The 19,600-nt window shown below is 45.7% G+C and overlaps 1 protein-coding gene across 1 annotated transcript; it reads left to right on the forward strand.

Annotated features, from left to right (window-relative positions):
- Positions 1 to 18,914, forward strand: ACADS (acyl-CoA dehydrogenase short chain). Its single transcript, XM_051972952.1, has 10 exons — positions 1 to 180; positions 2,997 to 3,160; positions 16,320 to 16,469; positions 16,550 to 16,661; positions 16,936 to 17,087; positions 17,211 to 17,381; positions 17,495 to 17,632; positions 17,755 to 17,850; positions 18,022 to 18,078; positions 18,163 to 18,914. The coding sequence occupies exons 1-10, from the start codon at positions 135 to 137 to the stop codon at positions 18,313 to 18,315; spliced, it is 1,239 nt and encodes a 412-aa protein (XP_051828912.1). The 5' UTR covers positions 1 to 134; the 3' UTR covers positions 18,316 to 18,914.
- The last annotated feature ends 686 nt before the right edge of the window (positions 18,915 to 19,600 follow it).

Here is a 19,600-nt window from a genome sequence, read left to right on the forward strand (position 1 = left end):
ACTCCAAGAAGGGCCCGGCGCGCTGCCTCCCGGCGTTTCTCTGGGGGCGGGGCCTGGAGGTCGTCGCCGTCACCGAGGAGAGCGCAGTTGGGCGCTTCTGACAGACTGACGGACAGACGGACTGACAGACGGTCATGGCGGTCTCCCTGTTGGTCCGGAGCTGCGGCCGGGTGAGCCGAGGTGAGCGCGGGCCAGGGCGTGTCCGGGCGGGGGCGGCTCGGGGCTCCCTTGGGCATGACCTTTGCCCCACTTCGGCCCGGCTTCCTCTTGTCCTCTACCCCCAGCACGACCGGGGGCACACTCAGGGACAGCGCCCCCGCCCCGCGATGGGCCCCCGCCCTTTTCTTCTGTGGGGGTCCTTCTGCCACCTCAGCCTTGGTGCCCGGGGGTGGGGGTGGGGAGGGCTCCATCTGCCCCAGGGCCTCAGCGACCCCCTCTCCGAGACTCCTCGTGACCGCCCCCCAGGAGAAACCCTTTCTCACGCCTCCCCCCAGGAGAGAGCCCCTTTTAGGCGCTCCAGACAGAGACCTTCCCCCTCAATATTTTTCTTCCCTTCTTTCTACCCAGACCCCCCCTATTCCCCCCACAAATCTCCAGACTACTTAGACAACATCAGCTCCATCACTTCCACCCTGGAAAGGGCCCCAGACCCCTTGGAGATCGGGGCAGTAAAACTTTTTTCTTCCTTTTTCTTTTTTCCCCTGAGGCAGTTGGGGTCAAGTGACTTGCCCAGGGCCACACAGCCAGGAAGTGTTAAGTGTCTGAGGCCAGGTTTGAACCTCCCGACTTCAGGGCTGGTGCAGTCGCAGCCCCTGCAGTAAAACTTCTAAGGGCGGCTCCTGCGCAGGACTTCGCCTTAGGGCCTGGGGCTCCACAGATGGAGCTGGGGCACTCCCGGACCTGGGAGATGCGAGGTCCCCGCCTTAAGTCCGTTCTGGGGCATTGAGGAGGGGGAGAAAGTCCCGGGGTGGAGCGGGGTGGAACCACCTGAGGATGCAGTCAGCGCCGGCCCTAAGCGGTCCAAGTAGAACCCACATAAACCGTCTTTAGAAACCATCTAATGGATAAAAATACTGTTCCGGGCAGATTTTAATTGAAGTCAGTATGGGAGCCAGAGTTAAGTTACAGGGAAATAGGAATTCATTCAGATCCTTTGACTCCAGATCCAAAAGGAAAAACAAACTAGTTCCCCCCCCCTCCAAAAAAAAAATCTGTTTTTCTTCTTCAGAGCAATAAACATTCTGCCAATCACCACATCATTATGACTCTAATTAACATAATAAAGCAAATTTCAGAAAGTTCAAAATGACAAATCAAAAATAGCATATGTATTATATATATTATTTAAATATTACATATTATACATAAAATCTATTTTAATGTTTTATCCCAGAATATAACTCTGGGAAGTTTTACTGCCTGGTAGAATCCAAACAGGACTCTTAAAAGCCTAGTGGGTTACATGAAGCTGAACATCTTCATGTCAGTTATTGGTTATATGAAGCTGAATATCTTCATCATATCAGTTATTGGTTATATGAAGCCGAACATCTTCATATCAATTATCATTATACTACTTCAAAAATCCCAAATCAGATCTGATTAGAGAGGAGTAGAGAAGGAAGGAAAGAGAATAACTATCTTTATGGTATTACAACCTTTTCCAGATGGGTGGTATTATCTCCATTTTACAGTGAAAGGAACAGAGGTAACAGGTCAACTGACCGAACCTGAGGTAATAAATGTCCGAGGATGAATTTGAATTCAGGACTTCTTGATTCTAGGCTCAGGACATAAATGGAATTCAATTAAAATTTCTGAATTCAATGTAACATTTGCTAAGTGCACAATCTAAAAAGGTCACTAGGCTTATGCAAGCCATAACTTATTATTTCTTCTATTTCCTAATTTTGGATAGCTCCATGCTTTGAATTAGAAACCAAAGTTAATCAGAACTCTTCCTATAAAAATGCTTACTTAAAATGTTGAAAAGTGCACTGCATCCAGCTTTGGTTCCCCAAAAAGTTAAGTTTGGAAAAGTCACTTATCTCTTAGGGATTTCTTATTTTTCACACATATAGACACACATTTCTGTAGGGTTTTGTTTAAAAACAAACCAGTCTCGAGGGACAAATGAACATGATTGTGTAGAAAAGACTGATAGATTTTAAATGATGGGAACTATGGAAACATGATTTAAAGGCCAGTTGAAATGGGACAGTTTGCATTTATCAGCCAGTCAATAAAACAGTCATTTAAATCTTACTCTGTGCTAAGTATTGAGGATCTAAATAAAAATAAAGACAGCTCTCCTCCCCTCCTTATAGGATGGGAGGGAAAGACTGGGAGCAAAGGAAGCTCGGCTGAGGGTGGGACAGAGAAGGAGTGGGGGCAGAGCAGAGAATCCAGTGGGCTGGTGGGAATTGGGGAGATCTTACTGATCCCATGGCCCTACCCTCCAGCCAGAGGTCCAATTAAAGGTGCAGAATGATGTGCTATGAAGACCAGGTAGAGTTAATTTTGTAGATAATGAGATTTCCTGAGGATTAGTTTTGGGGGTGGGGGAAGGATGAATGTGCCTAGCATGGAGGCAGGTTAGAAAGTCCAGAGAAGTCCAAAATCTGGATAAGGGTGGGAAATAAGGAAGGTCAGAGCTGGGATAGTGGGTGGGATGGGATTAGAAAATAACTTTTGTGGAAATAAGCTTCTTAATTTATTTATTATTGTAGAGGATACAAAGAGACCAGAATTGAGAATTTTAAAGGAAGGGATGAGGTCACCAAGAGCCCAAGACAGAGCCTTGGAAGTTTTTTGCCTTCATTGTGTGATATATTGGAGAGATTTTAGAGTTAGAGGCCATCTCTTCAGATCTAGCCCCTATACCTCTCTGGGGTCTCTGTTGCTATCTATAAAAAAGGGAATGGGACGGGTATCCCCTGGGGCCCCTGCCACATCTCTGTCTCTACTCCTGTGACCCTGGCATCTCTCCTGGTCAGCTTTCTGTTCCCGGGGCTGGAGACGGCTGCACACCGTCTATCAGTCTGCAGAGCTGCCTGAGACCCACCAGATGCTTCGCCAAACCTGCCAAGACTTTGCCGAGAAGGAGCTGGCCCCTATTGCTGGACAGCTGGATAAGGAGCACTGCTTTCCTGGTGCTCAGGTAAGTGCCTAGCTTCCACTCCCCACTTTTGTAAGCGAGGGCCTGGACGGCCTGGACAAAGGCTGCGGAAACACAGACGTTGGGGAAATAGGATCGACTCTCCTTCTCTCAGAGGTGACCCATGTACAGGTAGTGTCTCAGTTCCTCTGCTCTCCTCCCTTCTGGAGGTCTCACAAAATCCCAGGGCTGGAAGGCAGCCTGTACCTGAAGGGGCGTCTTCTAAGAGCCCCAGAGAGGGAACCCTTAGGTGGAAGCCGGCCAGTCCAACTAGCTACTAGCACAGGGAGAGTCAGCCTCAGAGTCATGGAGAGCTGGGTTCAGGTCCCGACTCCGATGTTTAAAATGGCTTTGAGACCCTGGACAAGCCTCTTGATCTCTCGGAACTCCGGCCAGAGAAGGGCTGGCCTGACCTGGGAGAGAGAGTTCTCTGTACAGATGAAATCACACTATCCGATTAGAGAAGATCCAACACTGCGCTTACTCTTTCTCCAAACTCATTTCACCTTTAATCAGATGGGCAGAAAATAAATGATTTTCAAGGTAATTCCAAAGCAAACATTCTTGTACTTCCCACAGCATAGTTTTGTGGGTTTTTTTTGTTTGTTTTTTTTTTTTGCTGAGGCAATAGGGGTTAAATGGTCACACAAATAGTTTTGTATACCATGTTATGTCTTCTACTAGAATGTAAACTTTTTATCTTTTCTTTAACTTTTCATCTTTGTGTCTCCCTCTAGGCTTTGCTTGTACATACTAGGTAAATAGATAATCATTTAGTTTCAGTAAAAGCGATTTCATTGTTGTCTTTCTGAGAGCTGAGTAAACTTTGTAGACCCAGAGCTAGTAGTATGAGAGGAGTGTGAGAGAGGGACAGACAGAAAGTCAAGTTACAATTTGGGGTGTACTTTTTGTAGTAGTTAACTGGCTTGCATTGTAATCTGAGGTTGATTTTAGATAGAATCCTAGATGGGATTCACCATAATTACTCCTTTTTTTTTTTTTTTTGATATATTTTATTTATTTCATTAAATATTTTCCAATTACATGTAGGACAATTTTTAACATTCACTTAATGAATGTTAAATCTCTGTCCCCTTTTCATGAGAAGGTAAGCAATTTGATATCAGTTATACATATGAAGTCATGCAAAACATTTTTCATATTGGCCATATTGCAAAAGAAAACACAAACAAAATAAATCAATAGAAATAAAGTTTTAAAAGTGTGCTTCAATGTATATTCAGAATTCATCACTTCTTTCTCTGGAGGTCAGTAGCATCATGACTCCTTTAGAATTATCTTGCATTACTGAATTTACTAGAGCAGTTAAATTGTTCACAGTTGATCATGCTTACAATATTGCTTTTAAAAAATTTTTTAAATAATAGCTTTTTATTTCAAAATATATGAAAAAGTTTTCAACATTCACCCTTGTAAAACTTTGTGTTCCAAATTTTTTCTCCCTCCTTTCCCCCTAGACAGCAAGCAATCCAATATATATTAAACATGTGCAATTCTTCTATACATATTTGCACAGTTGTCATGTTGCACAAGAAAAATCAGATACAATATTACTTTTTTTGTGAACAATGTCTTCCTGGTTCTACTTGTTTCACTTTGTATCAGTTCAATTTCCTAGGTTTTCTGGAAAGACTTACATGAACTAATGCTCAGTGAAGTAAGCAGTCCCAGGAGAACATTGTAACGAGGACCAACTATGATTGACTTAGCTCTTCTCAGCAATACATGATCCAAGAAGATTCCAAAAAATGCTATCTATCTCTAGAAAAAGAAGTCTGAATTCAGATTGAAGCATACGATTTTCACTTTGATTTTTCTTTTTTGTTCTTTTTCTTCTTTTATAATTCAATTAATGTGGAAATATGTTTTACATGAGTGCACATGTATAATCTGATGTTGAACTCTAAACAAGCCCATCCTGTCTCCATTGTCAACCATATTGCACACAAAAGGAGACCAAATTCCTAGGATTGTCTTGTTAGCGTATCTAAGGCATACTCCTGTCCTATTATACAGTTGCTCCTGTAGACATAATGCACATGTGAGTTTCTTCTCAATTAGGACCCTTCCTAACTCCTCCCTAACTCCTTAGATCCTGCCTTTATTTTCCTTCATCCTCTGATCTTTAAAAAGCCTCCTTCACTCACAGCCATTGCTTAATCCTTTGTGATTTAGCTGTGAGACTTTCACATCAGTAAAGGTGTCTTTTGACTATGATAATGCCTTTTGTGAATTTTCACATTTTTGAACCACTTTCCTACAACCTGCTTCTTCACACTTCATACTACAAACTTCTTCATAACTTATGTCTGATTGCTTGCCATTTTGAGATGGGGGGCGGAGAGAGGGAAAGAGAGGGCGTGAAATGTGTACCTCAAAATTTCAGAAGAAATGAATGTTGGGGATCTTTACATGGAAAAAATTGGAATTTGGAAAAAAATTGGAATTGGTAATTGGAAAATTGGAAATTTGGATTGGAATTGGGAAATTGGAATTGTGTAATGGGCTGAGGCTTGAGTTGATGCACTGAGGTCCCAAGCACATGAGGCTAAATAGTAATTGGACCATACTCTATTAATATATAAGCTTGGAGAAAGAATGGCCCCCGCCTACTCTTTGTGCAAGTCCTGATGTGTTGTATAGGAAATGACGATTCTGGTGGGTGAAGGCAGGGGAGTGAAAAAGGAAGGGGAGGAGATGGCTCAGTGGGTAGAGCACCACCCCTGAAGTCAGGAGGACCAGAGTTCAAATCCAGCCTCAGCCCATTACAGAATTGGAAATTGGAAATTAATTAGGGAAAAATAAATACTACTTATGTTTCAAACTAACTCACCAGGTTTTTGTGAAACCATCCTGCTCATCATTTCTCATAGCACAGTTTGACCATTCCCTAATTGATGAGTTTCCCCTCGATTTCCAATTCTTTGCCACCACCAAAAAGAGCTGCTATGATGTACACATAGGCCCTTTTCTTTGATCTTTTTGGGACACAGACCTAGTAATGGTATTGCTTAGTCATAGAGTAAGCATAATTTTATGGCCTTTTGGGTGTCATTCCAATTTGTTCTCCAGATTGACTTGAGCCCTTCACAACTCCACATATACCGTATTAGTGTCCCAGTTTTTCCACAAAACCTTTGTCGTTTTCCTTTTACTCTTTATCCTCCCTCTCTCCAAAGCTATTTCAGTAAGAAAGTAGGTGAATTTATTGTCTCTGAATAAGGAGTCCTCTCATATAGAATCAGGCAGGTGTGCCTCTGTGGGAAAATGAACTAAATAATTGGAGCCCCGGGCATTTGACTGGCAGTTCCAAGGATATCAAAAAGAAAACTACAGCCACCATCATAAGCTTTTTGACTGTTCTTCAACTAGCTCTTTTCTTGCTATCACCTCTGCTGTTTCTCTACCTAGTTTGTTAATCTAGGACACAGTTCACTTCCTTTTCCATATTCTCTGTTATTATTCTCTCTTCTCTTTTCCTTAGCCCCAAACTTCATACTTTTGTTATATGTCAAGTAGAAGATCTAAGCTTAAAAACTTGCCAGGTAAAACGATAAGAAATTCTGGAAAACTAAGAAACTATCTTTCATAAAGATGCAGGGTAGGCTTTCTTAATATTTGAATTGGTAGAATGTCTGTAATGTAAGAGCAAGGTGTCCAGACACAAAGTGAAAAATCAAAAACTGTAGTAGTTGGTTTGTGAAATAAGCTATCAATTTTGATTCCAAACAGTAATCTGTTCAATACTGGAAGTTCCTTACAGGCAGGGGAGCTGGGAGTCTTATAGAAGCTATTTGATTCTCCTAACTTAACTCTGCAGCTTTGTATATTCTAGATACTTAATATATATTGGCTTTTATTATGTTATATATCAAAAAGGAGGACAACTGAAAAGGAGTAATTCTTGGATGATGATTGCAATGATTAAGTGAGAACAGATCTTAAACAAGTTTGACGAGTTAGCTGTTCAGCACTGTTTAACTGGATTTTGGGGACCCGCTCAAGTTCCCTCATCATAAACACCTGAGGTTTTTGGGTAGCTGTTAGAGACTCAGGCTCAAAGCACTGTATTTCTGTATAGTCCCATTGTAGTTAAATTCTGCCCAGATTGGGAGATAGGTGATATGCAACTGGAAAAATTTGGAAAACTTTTGAAATGTTTACTTTGTGAATTTAAATTCAACATTATAAGTGTATTTTGGGAATACCTAAATTTGGTTTAATCAGAAATAACCCTTGCTTTTCCCCTCTAAAATCTAAATTTCTCTGTGAAATGTATTAATTTTTAGCAACTTTAACATAAAAATTGATCTGGGCAGGGCCAAAGAGTAATTGTTGTTGGCTGCTGGAATGTTCTCTGCCGCAGCTTGGACACACATAGTCCCTATGAACATTCTGATGGCTTCTCTAATTTTGCATGTCTTGAGTTTCTTTTGGGCTAATTCACTTCTGCTTTGCTCACAGAGCATGGCCCTTTCTTTGGTGAGGGCGCGCCATGCTGTGTGGTTCTGTGCCAGTGTCTCCCTTGTCATACAATTGACTCTAAAGTTTTTAAGAGAAACCTTGAGAATATCCTTGTACCGCTTTTTCTGACTACCTTGTGAACACTTGCCCCGGATGAGTCCTCCCCCCCAAAATTATGTTGACAGCTTTTGGAAAAGTTAGATCACAATACAAAGGCAGTAATTGATGTCTTTTGGAGTCTACCGTCATGTAGGGCAAAATTGTTCTTTTGAATTTATGTTTATTCCCTGTCACCATAGTCACTTTCTGTGCCCAGATTCTTTTTATTGTTTATTTACTTGCCCATTTTCTCAGCCTGCTTCTTGATTTTTAACCTAATGTGAAGATTGGACTCTGCTCCTGGGGTAGAGAGAACACTGTTCCAAGTTTCAGATTTTCAGAGCTCTTTTTAGAGCTGATGCTGGGGAGTTTTCGGTACTTCTAAGGCAGCATGAGTAAGGAGACAATGTGTTTACTCTTCTGATCTTAGCAATCGCAAGTTCTTTTCCACTTTGGAATTGTGACCAGATCTTTCACTCCCCTGTAGCAATAAGCTCTGGTGTACTAGAGATGGGAAAACCTGGATCCATTCCTGGCCACCCACACAGTCCTGCGATCACTCTTAGCAAGGAGAGCTCCATAATCTTCTTCTCATCCCTTTAAGTCTGTGAAATGAGAGCTCTGGAAGCTGCTGCTGCTGCTGATTCAATTGACTGAGGCTTGTTTTGTCACTTGCTATAGTCTTTCGGGGGTGTTGCCTGCTCTAGACTGAGCTCCACTATTACCCTTGGGCAGCAGACTTTTCCTGACAACTTGTCAAGTTGTCACAGGCTGGAAAATTGTTTATCCCATTCCTTTTAAAATTTCTTAGCTATTAATTCATTTTTAACGACTTCCTTTCACATATCACAGCAGTTTTAAGTATTTGTCCTCAGGCTATCATCAAACACTCAAACCTGCCTCTGTACTTAGCTGAGTGTCTTGATTCTGATTTTACTGTGAAGATTGATCTTCTCACATGAACTCCTTTAACTTCCCTTCTCCCAACCTCAAAAGATTTTAATTTCTCTGGCCATTTTCTCCTTCCATCTCAGAGCAAAAAATGGCTAATAAAAAGTGAAGAACTTAGCAAATTTTAAAGCACTATAGAAATTTTAGGTATTATTATTTTTCTCTGGCTATCCTCGTCACCCCATCCCATTCTGTTTCCTTCTAGACTTATCCCATAAACCAACAATCCATTTTCTTTGCCTCTTTCTCTCTGTGTATCTCTCTTTTTTTCTCTCCCCCCCTTTCTTTCTTGACCTCTCACTTTCCTTTTCTTTTCCTCCCTTTCTCCTTCCATCTGTTCCTCTCCTGAATCATTCTCATATATCCACACACATGTGCAGGTCTCTTATGTTCTTTCACTTACCCTATAAATTGTCACCCTGTATCTCTTCTACTTTTCACTCTCAAAGCTTTTAGAAAAAAGTGTCTACCAGAGATGCAAATAATCATATATGGGTACATCACAATACAGTGTTCTAGAGAATGCCTATTATATTCTGCTAACCATCATGATTTGGTAATTATAGAAGTACAAAGTGCGATGAAACTGTTCTCTATATTTCTTATTTGCCAACTTTCATCTTTCCTCAGTCTTCATCCTTCTTAACCTATCAGCTGCCTGCTGTTCATTCTCTCCTCCTGGATTTTCTTTTTCTCTTTGAGTTTTTTTTTTTTTTTTTTTGATAATACACATCTACACACACTACATTTTTGTGATCATTTGAATTTTGTTCTTTTTCTCTGGAGAACTTCTTGACTTTCCCCAAATTTAGATTTCTTTCTGGTTCCTCTTTTTCTCACTGATGAATTAGTTACATGTTAGAATAGGATTTTCCCCTGGTCCCATAGGTATATGGGCTAGCCCTGAATTGGTATCTATTAATGGCCTTGACCAGATGTCCTCATGATAGTGGTCATCTCTGGGATCTTATAGGACTTGATGATCTTTTTTTTTTTTCCTCTTAAAATATTTTTTTATTTGAAAATCAAATTCAAAATAGAAAAAATATTGAAAAAGAAAGGAAAAGAAAAAAATTGTCATTTGTACAGCAGAACATAATGGAAGATTCAAAATATATAACAATAAGCTTCCATTTCAAGAAAGCATATCTAATAATAGAAGATACTGTATTCAGAACTGTCCATCTTTGCTTCCTTTGTAGATTTTCTTTTGTTTTCTGCTTTTCACTTTTTATTTTCATTCATTTTATTATAATAGCTTTTTATTTTCAAAATACATGCAAAGATAGTTTTCGACATTCACCCTTGCAAAATTTTGTGTTCTAAATTTTATTCCCTCCTTGCTCCCCTCTTCTTTCCCTAGACAGCAAATAATCCAATATGGGTTAAATATTTGCAGTTCTTTTACATATTTCCACATTTTTTGATAAATCCTGAAGTCAGAAGGACCTGAGTTCAAATGTGGTCTCAGATACTTAACACTTCCTGACTGTGTGACCCTAGGCAAGTCACTTAACCCCATGTGCCTCAGCAAAACAAACAAACAAACCAAAACCCTTTAATTTACATGGGAGTATTGTGGGAAGATGGTTGAGCTCTCCAGATTTCACCCATAAATGAACAAAGTTGCAAAGACAAGTGTAGACAGCTGAAAAACAAATAGACTTGTGCTGAACCCGGTGTTCTTCTCTCACTTAAGCTAGGTTAATTGACTAGCTGGCTTCCTACTTCACCTATAGGAACTTTTACTTCTGAGGAGTTGGCTTTGACTCCAGGAAGTCTGAGGGAACCTCTACTGAGGAGGAATCCCAGAGCCAGTGCTGCTGAGATGCTGGCGCGGGCACAGCCCTGGGGATTGCAGAAGCAGTGGGCAGGGGAGCCTTCAGGCACTTACAGGGAGGAATTCTGGCTTTGGGGTTCCAGGTCACAGGGAAAAACTCAAGGAGCATCAGAGGGCAGAGGCACCAGCCCTCCCACCCCAGCACTAGAGGTGATTACACTGCTTAAGTTCTTGTGTAAAAATAAATGATCCGGCAAAGCAGAAATCTACCTCTCATTTCTCTTCCCAATTTTTCCTGTACCTATCTTACTTGATTTTCAAAATTCCTCTTTTGACTTTTTCTATGGCCTGAGGTCAATTCATACTTTTTTTTTGGAGGCTTCTGAGGTAGGATCTTTGTCTTTGTTTTCTTCTGAGCACTTGTTTTGATCTTCCTTGTCACCAGAGTAACTTTCTAAGGTCAGAATTTTTCTCTGTTATTTGCTTGTCCCCCTCTCCTTCCCAGTTTATTACTCAACTTTTAACTTTCTTAAAGTAGGGCTCTGCTGTACACTGTCCCAAGCTTCCACGACTTTGTGTAGCTGTTTTCAGAGATGCTTCTAGGGTCCTGTAAGTTTTCAGTTCTCCCAAAGGGGTATAATCTAAGACGTGTGTTTAATCTTCTCCTGGCCTGTGCTCTGGCACTCTTTTCTGCCCTGGAATTGTGAGGAGGATCCATGCTCCGTTGTGGCTGCAATTCTGATAAGTGTTCCAGAGGATGTGGAAAAATTGGGACACTAATGCGTTATTCATGGATTTGGAAGTGATCCAACCATTCTGGAGAGCAATTTGGAACTATGCCCAAAGGGCTATCAAACTGTGCATGCCCTTTGACCCAGCAGTGTTTCTACTGGGTTTATATTCCAAAGAGCTCTTAAAGGAGGGAAAGGGACCTACATGTGCAAAAATGTTTGTGATAGCCATTTTCATGGTGGCAAGAACCTGGAAACTGAATGGATGCCCATCAACTGAAGAATGGCTTAATAAATTGTGGTATATGAATATTATGGAATATTACTATTCTATAAGAAATGATCAGGAGGATGATTTCAGAAAGGCCTGGAGAGACTTATAGGAACTGATGCTTTGTGAAGTGAGCAGAACCAAGAAAACAATTATATATGCAATAGCAAGATTATAGGAGGATCAATTCTGATGGACAGGGTTCTTTTCAACAATGAAGTGATAACCTAGGGATGAAAGATGCCATCTTCACCCAGAGAGAGAACTCTGACTGAATATGGATTACAGCATAGTATTTTTTCACGTTTTTGCTTTTTTATAGTTTTTTTTACCCTTTGTTCTGATTTTTCTTGCATAACATGACAAATATGAAATATGTTTAAAATAATTGCACATTTAATCTATATCAGATTACTTGCTGCCTTGAGGCGAGAGAAGGAAAAAATTTGGAACACAAAGTCTTACAAAATGAATGTTGAAAATTATCTTTACATGTATTTGGAAAAATAAAATAAAAAACAATTAACAACAACAACAATAACAAAAAAAGAGTATGTAGATTGGGAAGGCAGTGGTTAGAAGTAAACTAGACTTCTGAGGAGGGATAGGGTAAAAAAGATAGAGAAAGAGAAGGAGAAATAGGATGGAAGCAAATATATAACTAGTAGTTATAACTGTTCAGTGGGATGAACTCATCCATGAAATGGAAATGAAAAGCAGAATGGATCAAAGACCAGGACCTAGGAATGCTGTTTACAAGACACATTTGAAAATAAGAGACATAACACAGAGTAAAACTAAAAGTCCAGGGTGGAACTTATTATTCTTCAGCTGATGTAAAAAAAGCAGGCATAGTAAAATCATGATTTCAGACAAAGTTAAAGTAAAATAGATTTCATTAAAATAAATAAGCAGAAATACTTAAAGAACATAGCAAAAGCAATATTCAAAGGAAAGTATATATTTTAGATGTTTACATCAATAAAATAGAGAAAAAGCCAATCAATGAATTGGGTATGCAATTAAAAAAAATTTTAGAAAAAGAACAAATTAAAAATCCCAATTAAATGTCAAATTGGAAATCCTGAAAATTAAAAGAGGTTAATAAAACTGAATGTTAGAAAACTAAATAAAACTAAGTTTTATGGAGAGGAAAACCCCAATAAAATAGATAAACCATTGGTTAATATTATTTTTAAAAAAAGAGAGAAGAAAACCAAATCAATAGTATCAAAAATAAAAAGGGTGAAAACACTAGTAAGGAAGATGATATTAAAACGATTTTAGGAGTTATTTTGCCCAATTATATGCCAATAAATTTTAACAATTCCAAGAGAAATGGAAAAATACTTAAAAAATATAAATTGCCCTGATTAACAGATGAGGAAATAGAATATCTAAATAAACCTATTTTGGAAAAAGAATTTGATTAGGCCATAAATAAACTTCATAAGAAAAAGCCGCAGAACCGGATGGATGGGCAAGGCAATTCTACCAAATATTTAAAGATTAACTAATTTCAATATTGTCACGAAAGGATGGGTTACAACATCAAGTCAGAAATTCTAACTCAAGGAAACAGATTTTTCTTCATAGGTAGCACTGTGATTGGGAGAAGAGAGAACCCATGAATAGGGTGTGGGGGCAGAGGAGCATGGTTTGTTAAGAAACTACATTATGTGTGAAGCACAGGGGGAAGCTTCAGAGCATACCACCGGCCAGCCCTTGGTGAAGTAGATGAATTCAGGAAACGAGCAGAGGGCTGGAGCAGAGGCCTGAGAAAATGGGGGTTTGGTGAGGGAAACAGGCCTCAGGGCTGTCTGGGTCCAGAGCAGATGCTGGGTACTGTCTTAAAGTAGTTGTATTATACTATGTACTATGTTATGCTGTGCTAACACTAATACTATCTGGTGCTATGTTATACTACTACGGTGCTGAGTTATACTATATACTGTGCTAAGCTGTTACTAATACTCTACTAATATTATTCTGTTCTATGTTACACTACTATGGTGCTGAGTTATACTATGTACTACTCTATGATAATATTAATATAATAATACTATCTGGTGCTATGTTATACCACTACAGTGCTGAGTTATACTATATACTGTGCTAAGCTATTACTAATACTTTACTAACACTCTCCTGTGCTATGTTATACTACTATGGTGCTGAGTTATACTATATACTGTGCTGAGCTGTTACTGATACTTTACTAACACTCTTCTGTGCTATGTTATACCACTACGGTGCTGAGTTATACTACATACTGTGCTAAGCTGTTACTAATAGTTTACTAATACTCTCCTGTGCTATGTTATACCACTACGGTGTTGAGTTATACTACATACTGTGCTGAGCTGTTACTAATAGTTTACTAACACTCTCCTGTGCTATGTTATACCACTACGGTGCTGAGTTATACTACATACTGTGCTGAGCTGTTATTAATAGTTTACTAACACTCTCCTGTGCTATGTTATACCACTACGGTGCTGAGTTATACTACATACTGTGCTGAGCTGTTACTAATAGTTTACTAACACTCTCCTGTGCTATGTTATACCACTACGGTGCTGAGTTATACTACATACTGTGCTGAGCTGTTACTAATAGTTTACTAACACTCTCCTGTGCTATGTTATACCACTACGGTGCTGAGTTATACTACATACTGTGCTGAGCTGTTACTAATAGTTTACTAACACTCTCCTGTGCTATGTTATACCACTACGGTGCTGAGTTATACTACATACTGTGCTGAGCTGTTACTAATAGTTTACTAACACTCTCCTGTGCTATGTTATACCACTACGGTGCTGAGTTATACTACATACTGTGCTGAGCTGTTACTAATAGTTTACTAACACTCTCCTGTGCTATGTTATACCACTACGGTGCTGAGTTATACTACATATTGTGCTGAGCTGTTACTAATAGTTTACTAACACTCTCCTGTGCTATGTTATACCACTACGGTGCTGAGTTATACTACATACTGTGCTGAGCTGTTACTAATAGTTTACTAACACTCTCCTGTGCTATGTTATACCACTACGGTGCTGAGTTATACTATATACTGTGCTGAGCTGTTACTAATAGTTTACTAACACTCTCCTGTGCTATGTTATACTACTACGGTGCTGAGTTATACTATATACTGTGCTAAGCTGTTACTAATAGTTCACTAACACTCTCCTGAGCTACACTACACTAATACTGTGCTATGTTATGCTATCTTATACTACACTACTGTAACACCATTTTTAAAAATGTGGTGGAACCCAGGAGAACTTTGCCCTGGTGCTTCTCACCAGTAGGGAAGGAGCTTATTGTTGTATGGAAATGACAGGCCTCTTCCATAGTTTGTGATGAAAAGAGATGGGCCAAATGCGTGGCTCCTGGGACACGGATGGCAGAGTCAGGAAGGGCAGACAGGGCCATGGTTTCCCGGGATGAGAAGAGCACGGCGTCTGTAAGTCCTGGGAATGGTAAACTGGTCTTCGGTCTCTGTGCAGCGTGTCCCTCTAGGGACATGTTACTGAAGGGTCAGTTAGTGGAATTCATGAAGGGGAAGCAGGATCCAGAGAGCAGGTGTGGCTGCGTGAGGGATGAGTCCTCACGCATTTACTTCTTTGACAAGGTTTAGTTGGTGGCTGGTTGGGTGGCTTTGCCTTGCACTGTGAGAAGCAGAAAATGGAGCAGCCCCTGCTCTCAAGGAGCCCAAAGCCCAGTTTGGGGAGACGACGAGGGCGAATGACAAGGGGCTGCAGAGCACAGTGGTCGGAAGGCGGCTGTTAGAGGGATCGGAGGCAAGGAAGGTGACCAGTCTTTGTGGGGCTGCTCTTCTCTGCCTGACTGGGAAGGGGGCAGCCAGCGGCTCTTTGCCCCTGGGCTTCTTGCCAACTGCCCTGCACAATCTGATGGGCACGGGCCGTTCTGGCTACCGCGTGGCCTCCTTCAGCCGAGGAGAGCGGGGTCGCCGAGCAGGCGGCAGACGGGGAGGGCAGGGTGGCCGGTGGTCGAGCCGTGGAGCCGTGCTGAAGTGGCTCAGCGACCGGACCCAGGTCTTGGTCGTGACTGGCTCTGAGTCAGCCTCGAAGGTCTCCAGTGGGAGGCTCAGGTTCTGTGCCCGGCTCCGGGAACAGAGGATCATGTGACACACAGCTCACCAGCTGGGGCCCAACTAGTCCCCCAAGGGGCAGAGAGTTGGACAAAGGCCAGTGAGACTGAGGAGGCGAAATGTGAAGCGACTGAGGAAGGGGAGGCTTCAGGAGACGGCACAAGGGAACGGTTCAGGGGTTTCATCCAGCCGGAGTTGGGAGGCCGGTGGGATGGGGCCAGCCTCAGAGCAGCCGAAGGCTTCAGTGGGGAGGGAGCTGGTGAGCTGCCTGTCCAGAGGAGGGCAGCAAAGGATCGTGGCTGGGGAAGGTGGGCCCGGCCCTGCGGGATCGTGGCGGGGGAAGGTGGGCCCGGCCCTGCGGGATCGTGGCCGGGGAAGGTGGGCCCGGCCCTGCGGGATCGTGGCGGGGGAAGGTGGGCCCGGCCCTGCGGGATCGTGGCGGGGGAAGGTGGGCCCGGCCCTGCGGGATCGTGGCGGGGGAAGGTGGGCCCGGCCCTGCGGGATCGCTGAGGGCAGACCTGGCAGTTGAGGGCCTGGGCTCCCCTTGCTGGACACTGTCTTGGTCAGGGGTGCAGGCCCTGGAAGCCGCCTTCTCACCCCGAGATGGGGCCATCTTGGCCCTCGGCCAGCTCGGAGCGGGCTTGTGCTCGGGTTCGGGCCAGGCCTGGCAAGCCTCGAGCCCCTTCTCATTCTGCCTTTCTGTGACTCCTTGGGATCAGGTGAAGAAGATGGGCGCCCTGGGGCTGCTGGCTATGGACGTGCCCGAGGAGTTCAATGGCGCGGGCCTTGACTACCTGGCCTATGCGGTGGCTTTGGAGGAGATCAGCCGCGGCTGCGCCTCCACGGGCGTCATCATGAGCGTCAACAACGTGAGTGGGCGCCCTGCGGCCCCTGGGAGGGTGGGGGGAGGTCAGAGGCCGCGGGCTCACGCCCTCTCCTCCCTCCGCAGTCTCTCTATCTGGGGCCAATCCTTAAGTTTGGGTCCCAAGAGCAGAAGCAGCGCTGGATCTCGCCCTTTACCAGCGGTGACAAAATTGGCTGCTTTGCTCTCAGTGAACCAGGTACTGGGTTGGGGCCGGAGACCCCCCTGTCACCCCATATGCGCAGCCCCAGAGCAGGGAGGAAAGGCCCGGCCAGGGATTCCCAAGAAGCCATAAACATCGGGGGAAAGAGGGGGCCGCGCTCTGAGGGGGCCGGGGGGCTCTGAGGGGACACGGCTTGGTGGCTGCCTCCGGCCGGACCCCCCCCCCCCAACTGTGTGTCTGTCAGAGCCTGGGGGCCGCCCTGCGGGGCCGGGGCTTTGTCCGTCTAGCCCCGAACCTCTCTGTGGCTCAGGGAACGGCAGTGACGCCGGGGCCGCCTCTACCACTGCCCGACTGGAGGGGGATTCGTGGGTGCTGAACGGCACCAAGGCCTGGATCACCAACGCCTGGGAAGCCTCCGCGGCCGTGGTCTTCGCCACCGCGGACAAGGCCTTGAAACACAGGGTGAGGACAGTGGGTGGCCATGCCCCCCGGGGGGCCCGGCAGGGGGTGCCCTGGGCTTGGGCCCTGGGGGAGGGGGGCGGGCACTCATGCTGGGGGCAGTGCTGACCTCCTGCGGGCTCCTAGGGCATCACGGCCTTCCTGGTCCCCATGCCCACGCCCGGGCTCTCTCTGGGGAAGAAGGAAGATAAGATGGGCATCCGCGCCTCCTCCACTGCCAACCTCATCTTTGAGGACTGTCGCATTCCCAAGGAGAACGTGCTGGGCGAGATGGGCATGGGCTTCAAGATTGCCATGGTGAGCTCGGGGAGGGAGCTCGGGGAGGGGCTCGGGAGGGGGCTCTGGCTGGTCCTGGGGAGATGTCGGAGAGGGGCAGACCTGTCGGACTGAGTCCCAGGCCATCCTGACAGCAAACCCTGGACATGGGCCGGATCGGCATCGCCGCCCAGGCCCTGGGCATTGCCCAGGCCTCCTTGGACTGTGCCGTGGACTACGCTGAGAAGCGCATGGCCTTCGGCTCCCCTCTCACCAAGCTACAGAACATCCAGGTAAGGGGCAGAGGCCTGGGAGTGAGGGAGGGACCCGGGACTGTGGACGTCTGGCCCCTGCCCAGGAGTGCGGTGGGGAGTGGGACGAGGGGGCCACGAGCCTCGGCCTCTGCGTGTTTCAGTTCAAGTTGGCGGACATGGCCCTGGCCCTGGAGAGCGCCCGGCTGCTGACCTGGCGGGCTGCCATGCTCAAGGACAACCGGAAGCCCTACAGCAAGGTGCCCATGCGGAGGGAGGGAGAGGCCCGGGATCCCATGCCCAGGGCTCGGGAAGGGCGGGGGGGCGGGGGCGGGCTGGCAGACTCAGACCAGGGTCCGGGGGAGGTACAGACTCCGGGGCTGGGGGGAAAGTCGGCTGCCAGCCAGCGCGGGCTCGTCTCTTCCCGGCAGGAGGCTGCGATGGCCAAGCTGGCGGCGTCCGAGTCCGCCACGAGGATCGCCCACCAGGTGAGTGAGCTTGCCGGGAGGCGCGGGACCTGCTGAAGGCCCGGGTCCTCGGAGGCCACGAAGGCTCCTCGTCTTCTCTTCCAGGCCATTCAGATCCTGGGCGGGATGGGCTACGTGACCGAGATGCCCGCCGAGCGCCATTATCGCGATGCTCGGATCACGGAGATCTACGAGGGCACCAGCGAGATCCAGCGGCTGGTGATCGCCGGGCACCTGCTGAAGAGCTACCGGAGCTGAGCCATCGCCTCGGGCTGGGGGCTCTCACCAGGAGGCCTCTGGGGGTGGCGCTTCCTCCAGAACCAGGCTGCCTGGCAGCCGGCTTCTGCATCTGGGCCGGGGCCGGCCCTCTGGGGAAGAGAAAGGGCCCTTGGTGGACTTGGCCCATCCCCCGGCCCCATCCCACCCTGGCTGGGCGTGCTCGGTCTCCTCAGGGAAGCATGTGGGTGCTGGGAGCCCCCGGGGTGGGTGGGGGGCTCTGAACAGGCTCCCGGTGCCTTCAGCAAGAAATACTGCGTCCCGCAGTGACACGGAGGGGCTGGACATGGACGCCTTACTCTTGCCCTCACCTTGTGCCTGAGCTCTGGGCCCCGAGGAGCTCGCAGGGATCCCCCCGACCCCCTAGGGAGGCGTGGGGGAGACGGAGACGAAGCTCGAGGAGGATCTGTCCATTTGGACGTCCGGCCGCTGGCCTTTGGGCAACACAGACTGAAGGGAAGGACGGACCCTGGGGAGGGGGAAATCATGTGACTAATGATTATGGAGGGAGTGGGGCTTGTGTCTTAAATTAGAAGCAGATGATATAATAAACATGTCACCAGCTCCAGCTTTAAAACAAATCCAAATTTTACTTTCAGAGTCCCAGCTCCCTTCCTCTGCCTCCCCCTGCCCCTTTCCCTACTCCTGAAGCACACCCCATGAGAAATAAAAACTCCCCTTAGAGGCAAGAGGGGCCCCCCTGGGCCACCCCCTCAGGGTCCCGGGGCTGCTCCCAGGGGAGGCCTCCATCTCCTCCATCTCTTCATCTTTCCCTCCCTCGGCAGCCACCTGCCCTTGCCTGGGGACTGTGGGCACCCCACAGGGCATGGAGGGAAGAGTGATCACCCAAAGCAAAGCGCTTTATGAATATCTCTAGTCCCGGGGCCAGATGCCGCCATTGTGTTTTACACTTGAAGCAACTGAGGCAGAGCCCACCACTAGGCAGCTGTTCCACTTGTGCCCCGAGATCTGGGGTGGGCATTTGGAGGGTGGGGAGGACCAGAGCAGTACTTTGGGGTGTCAGGGAGCTGTCAGAATAATCCCAGCATGAGGGGCGGGGATGGAGCCAATGGGATTTTAAAGGAGAGTCCACAATTATTTCATTAAAGAGATGAGTCCTTGCTTTGTGAAAATCAGAATAAAAGTAGATCCTGAAGCCATTCACCTCCAACCCCCACCCCCTTATTGGGCCGATACCAAGGAGCTTGGGCAAGACAGCCAGCGGGGAGAGCCAGGCCATGTTCCAGGAGACCCCGACCCGCACCCC

The sequence above is a fragment of the Antechinus flavipes genome, chromosome 1, assembly GCF_016432865.1.
Source record: "Antechinus flavipes isolate AdamAnt ecotype Samford, QLD, Australia chromosome 1, AdamAnt_v2, whole genome shotgun sequence".
NCBI classification, from domain to species: Eukaryota; Metazoa; Chordata; class Mammalia; order Dasyuromorphia; family Dasyuridae; genus Antechinus; species Antechinus flavipes.

Excerpts from the sequence above, each read along its gene's own strand:
- ACADS (XM_051972952.1), top strand. The coding sequence starts at position 135 with ATGGCGGTCTCCCTGTTGGTCCGGAGCTGCGGCCGGGTGAGCCGAG. Across the intron at positions 16,662-16,935 it reads CTTTGCTCTCAGTGAACCAG|GGAACGGCAGTGACGCCGGG; the intron begins GTACTGGGTTGG and ends TCTGTGGCTCAG. Across the intron at positions 17,633-17,754 it reads CCAAGCTACAGAACATCCAG|TTCAAGTTGGCGGACATGGC; the intron begins GTAAGGGGCAGA and ends TGCGTGTTTCAG.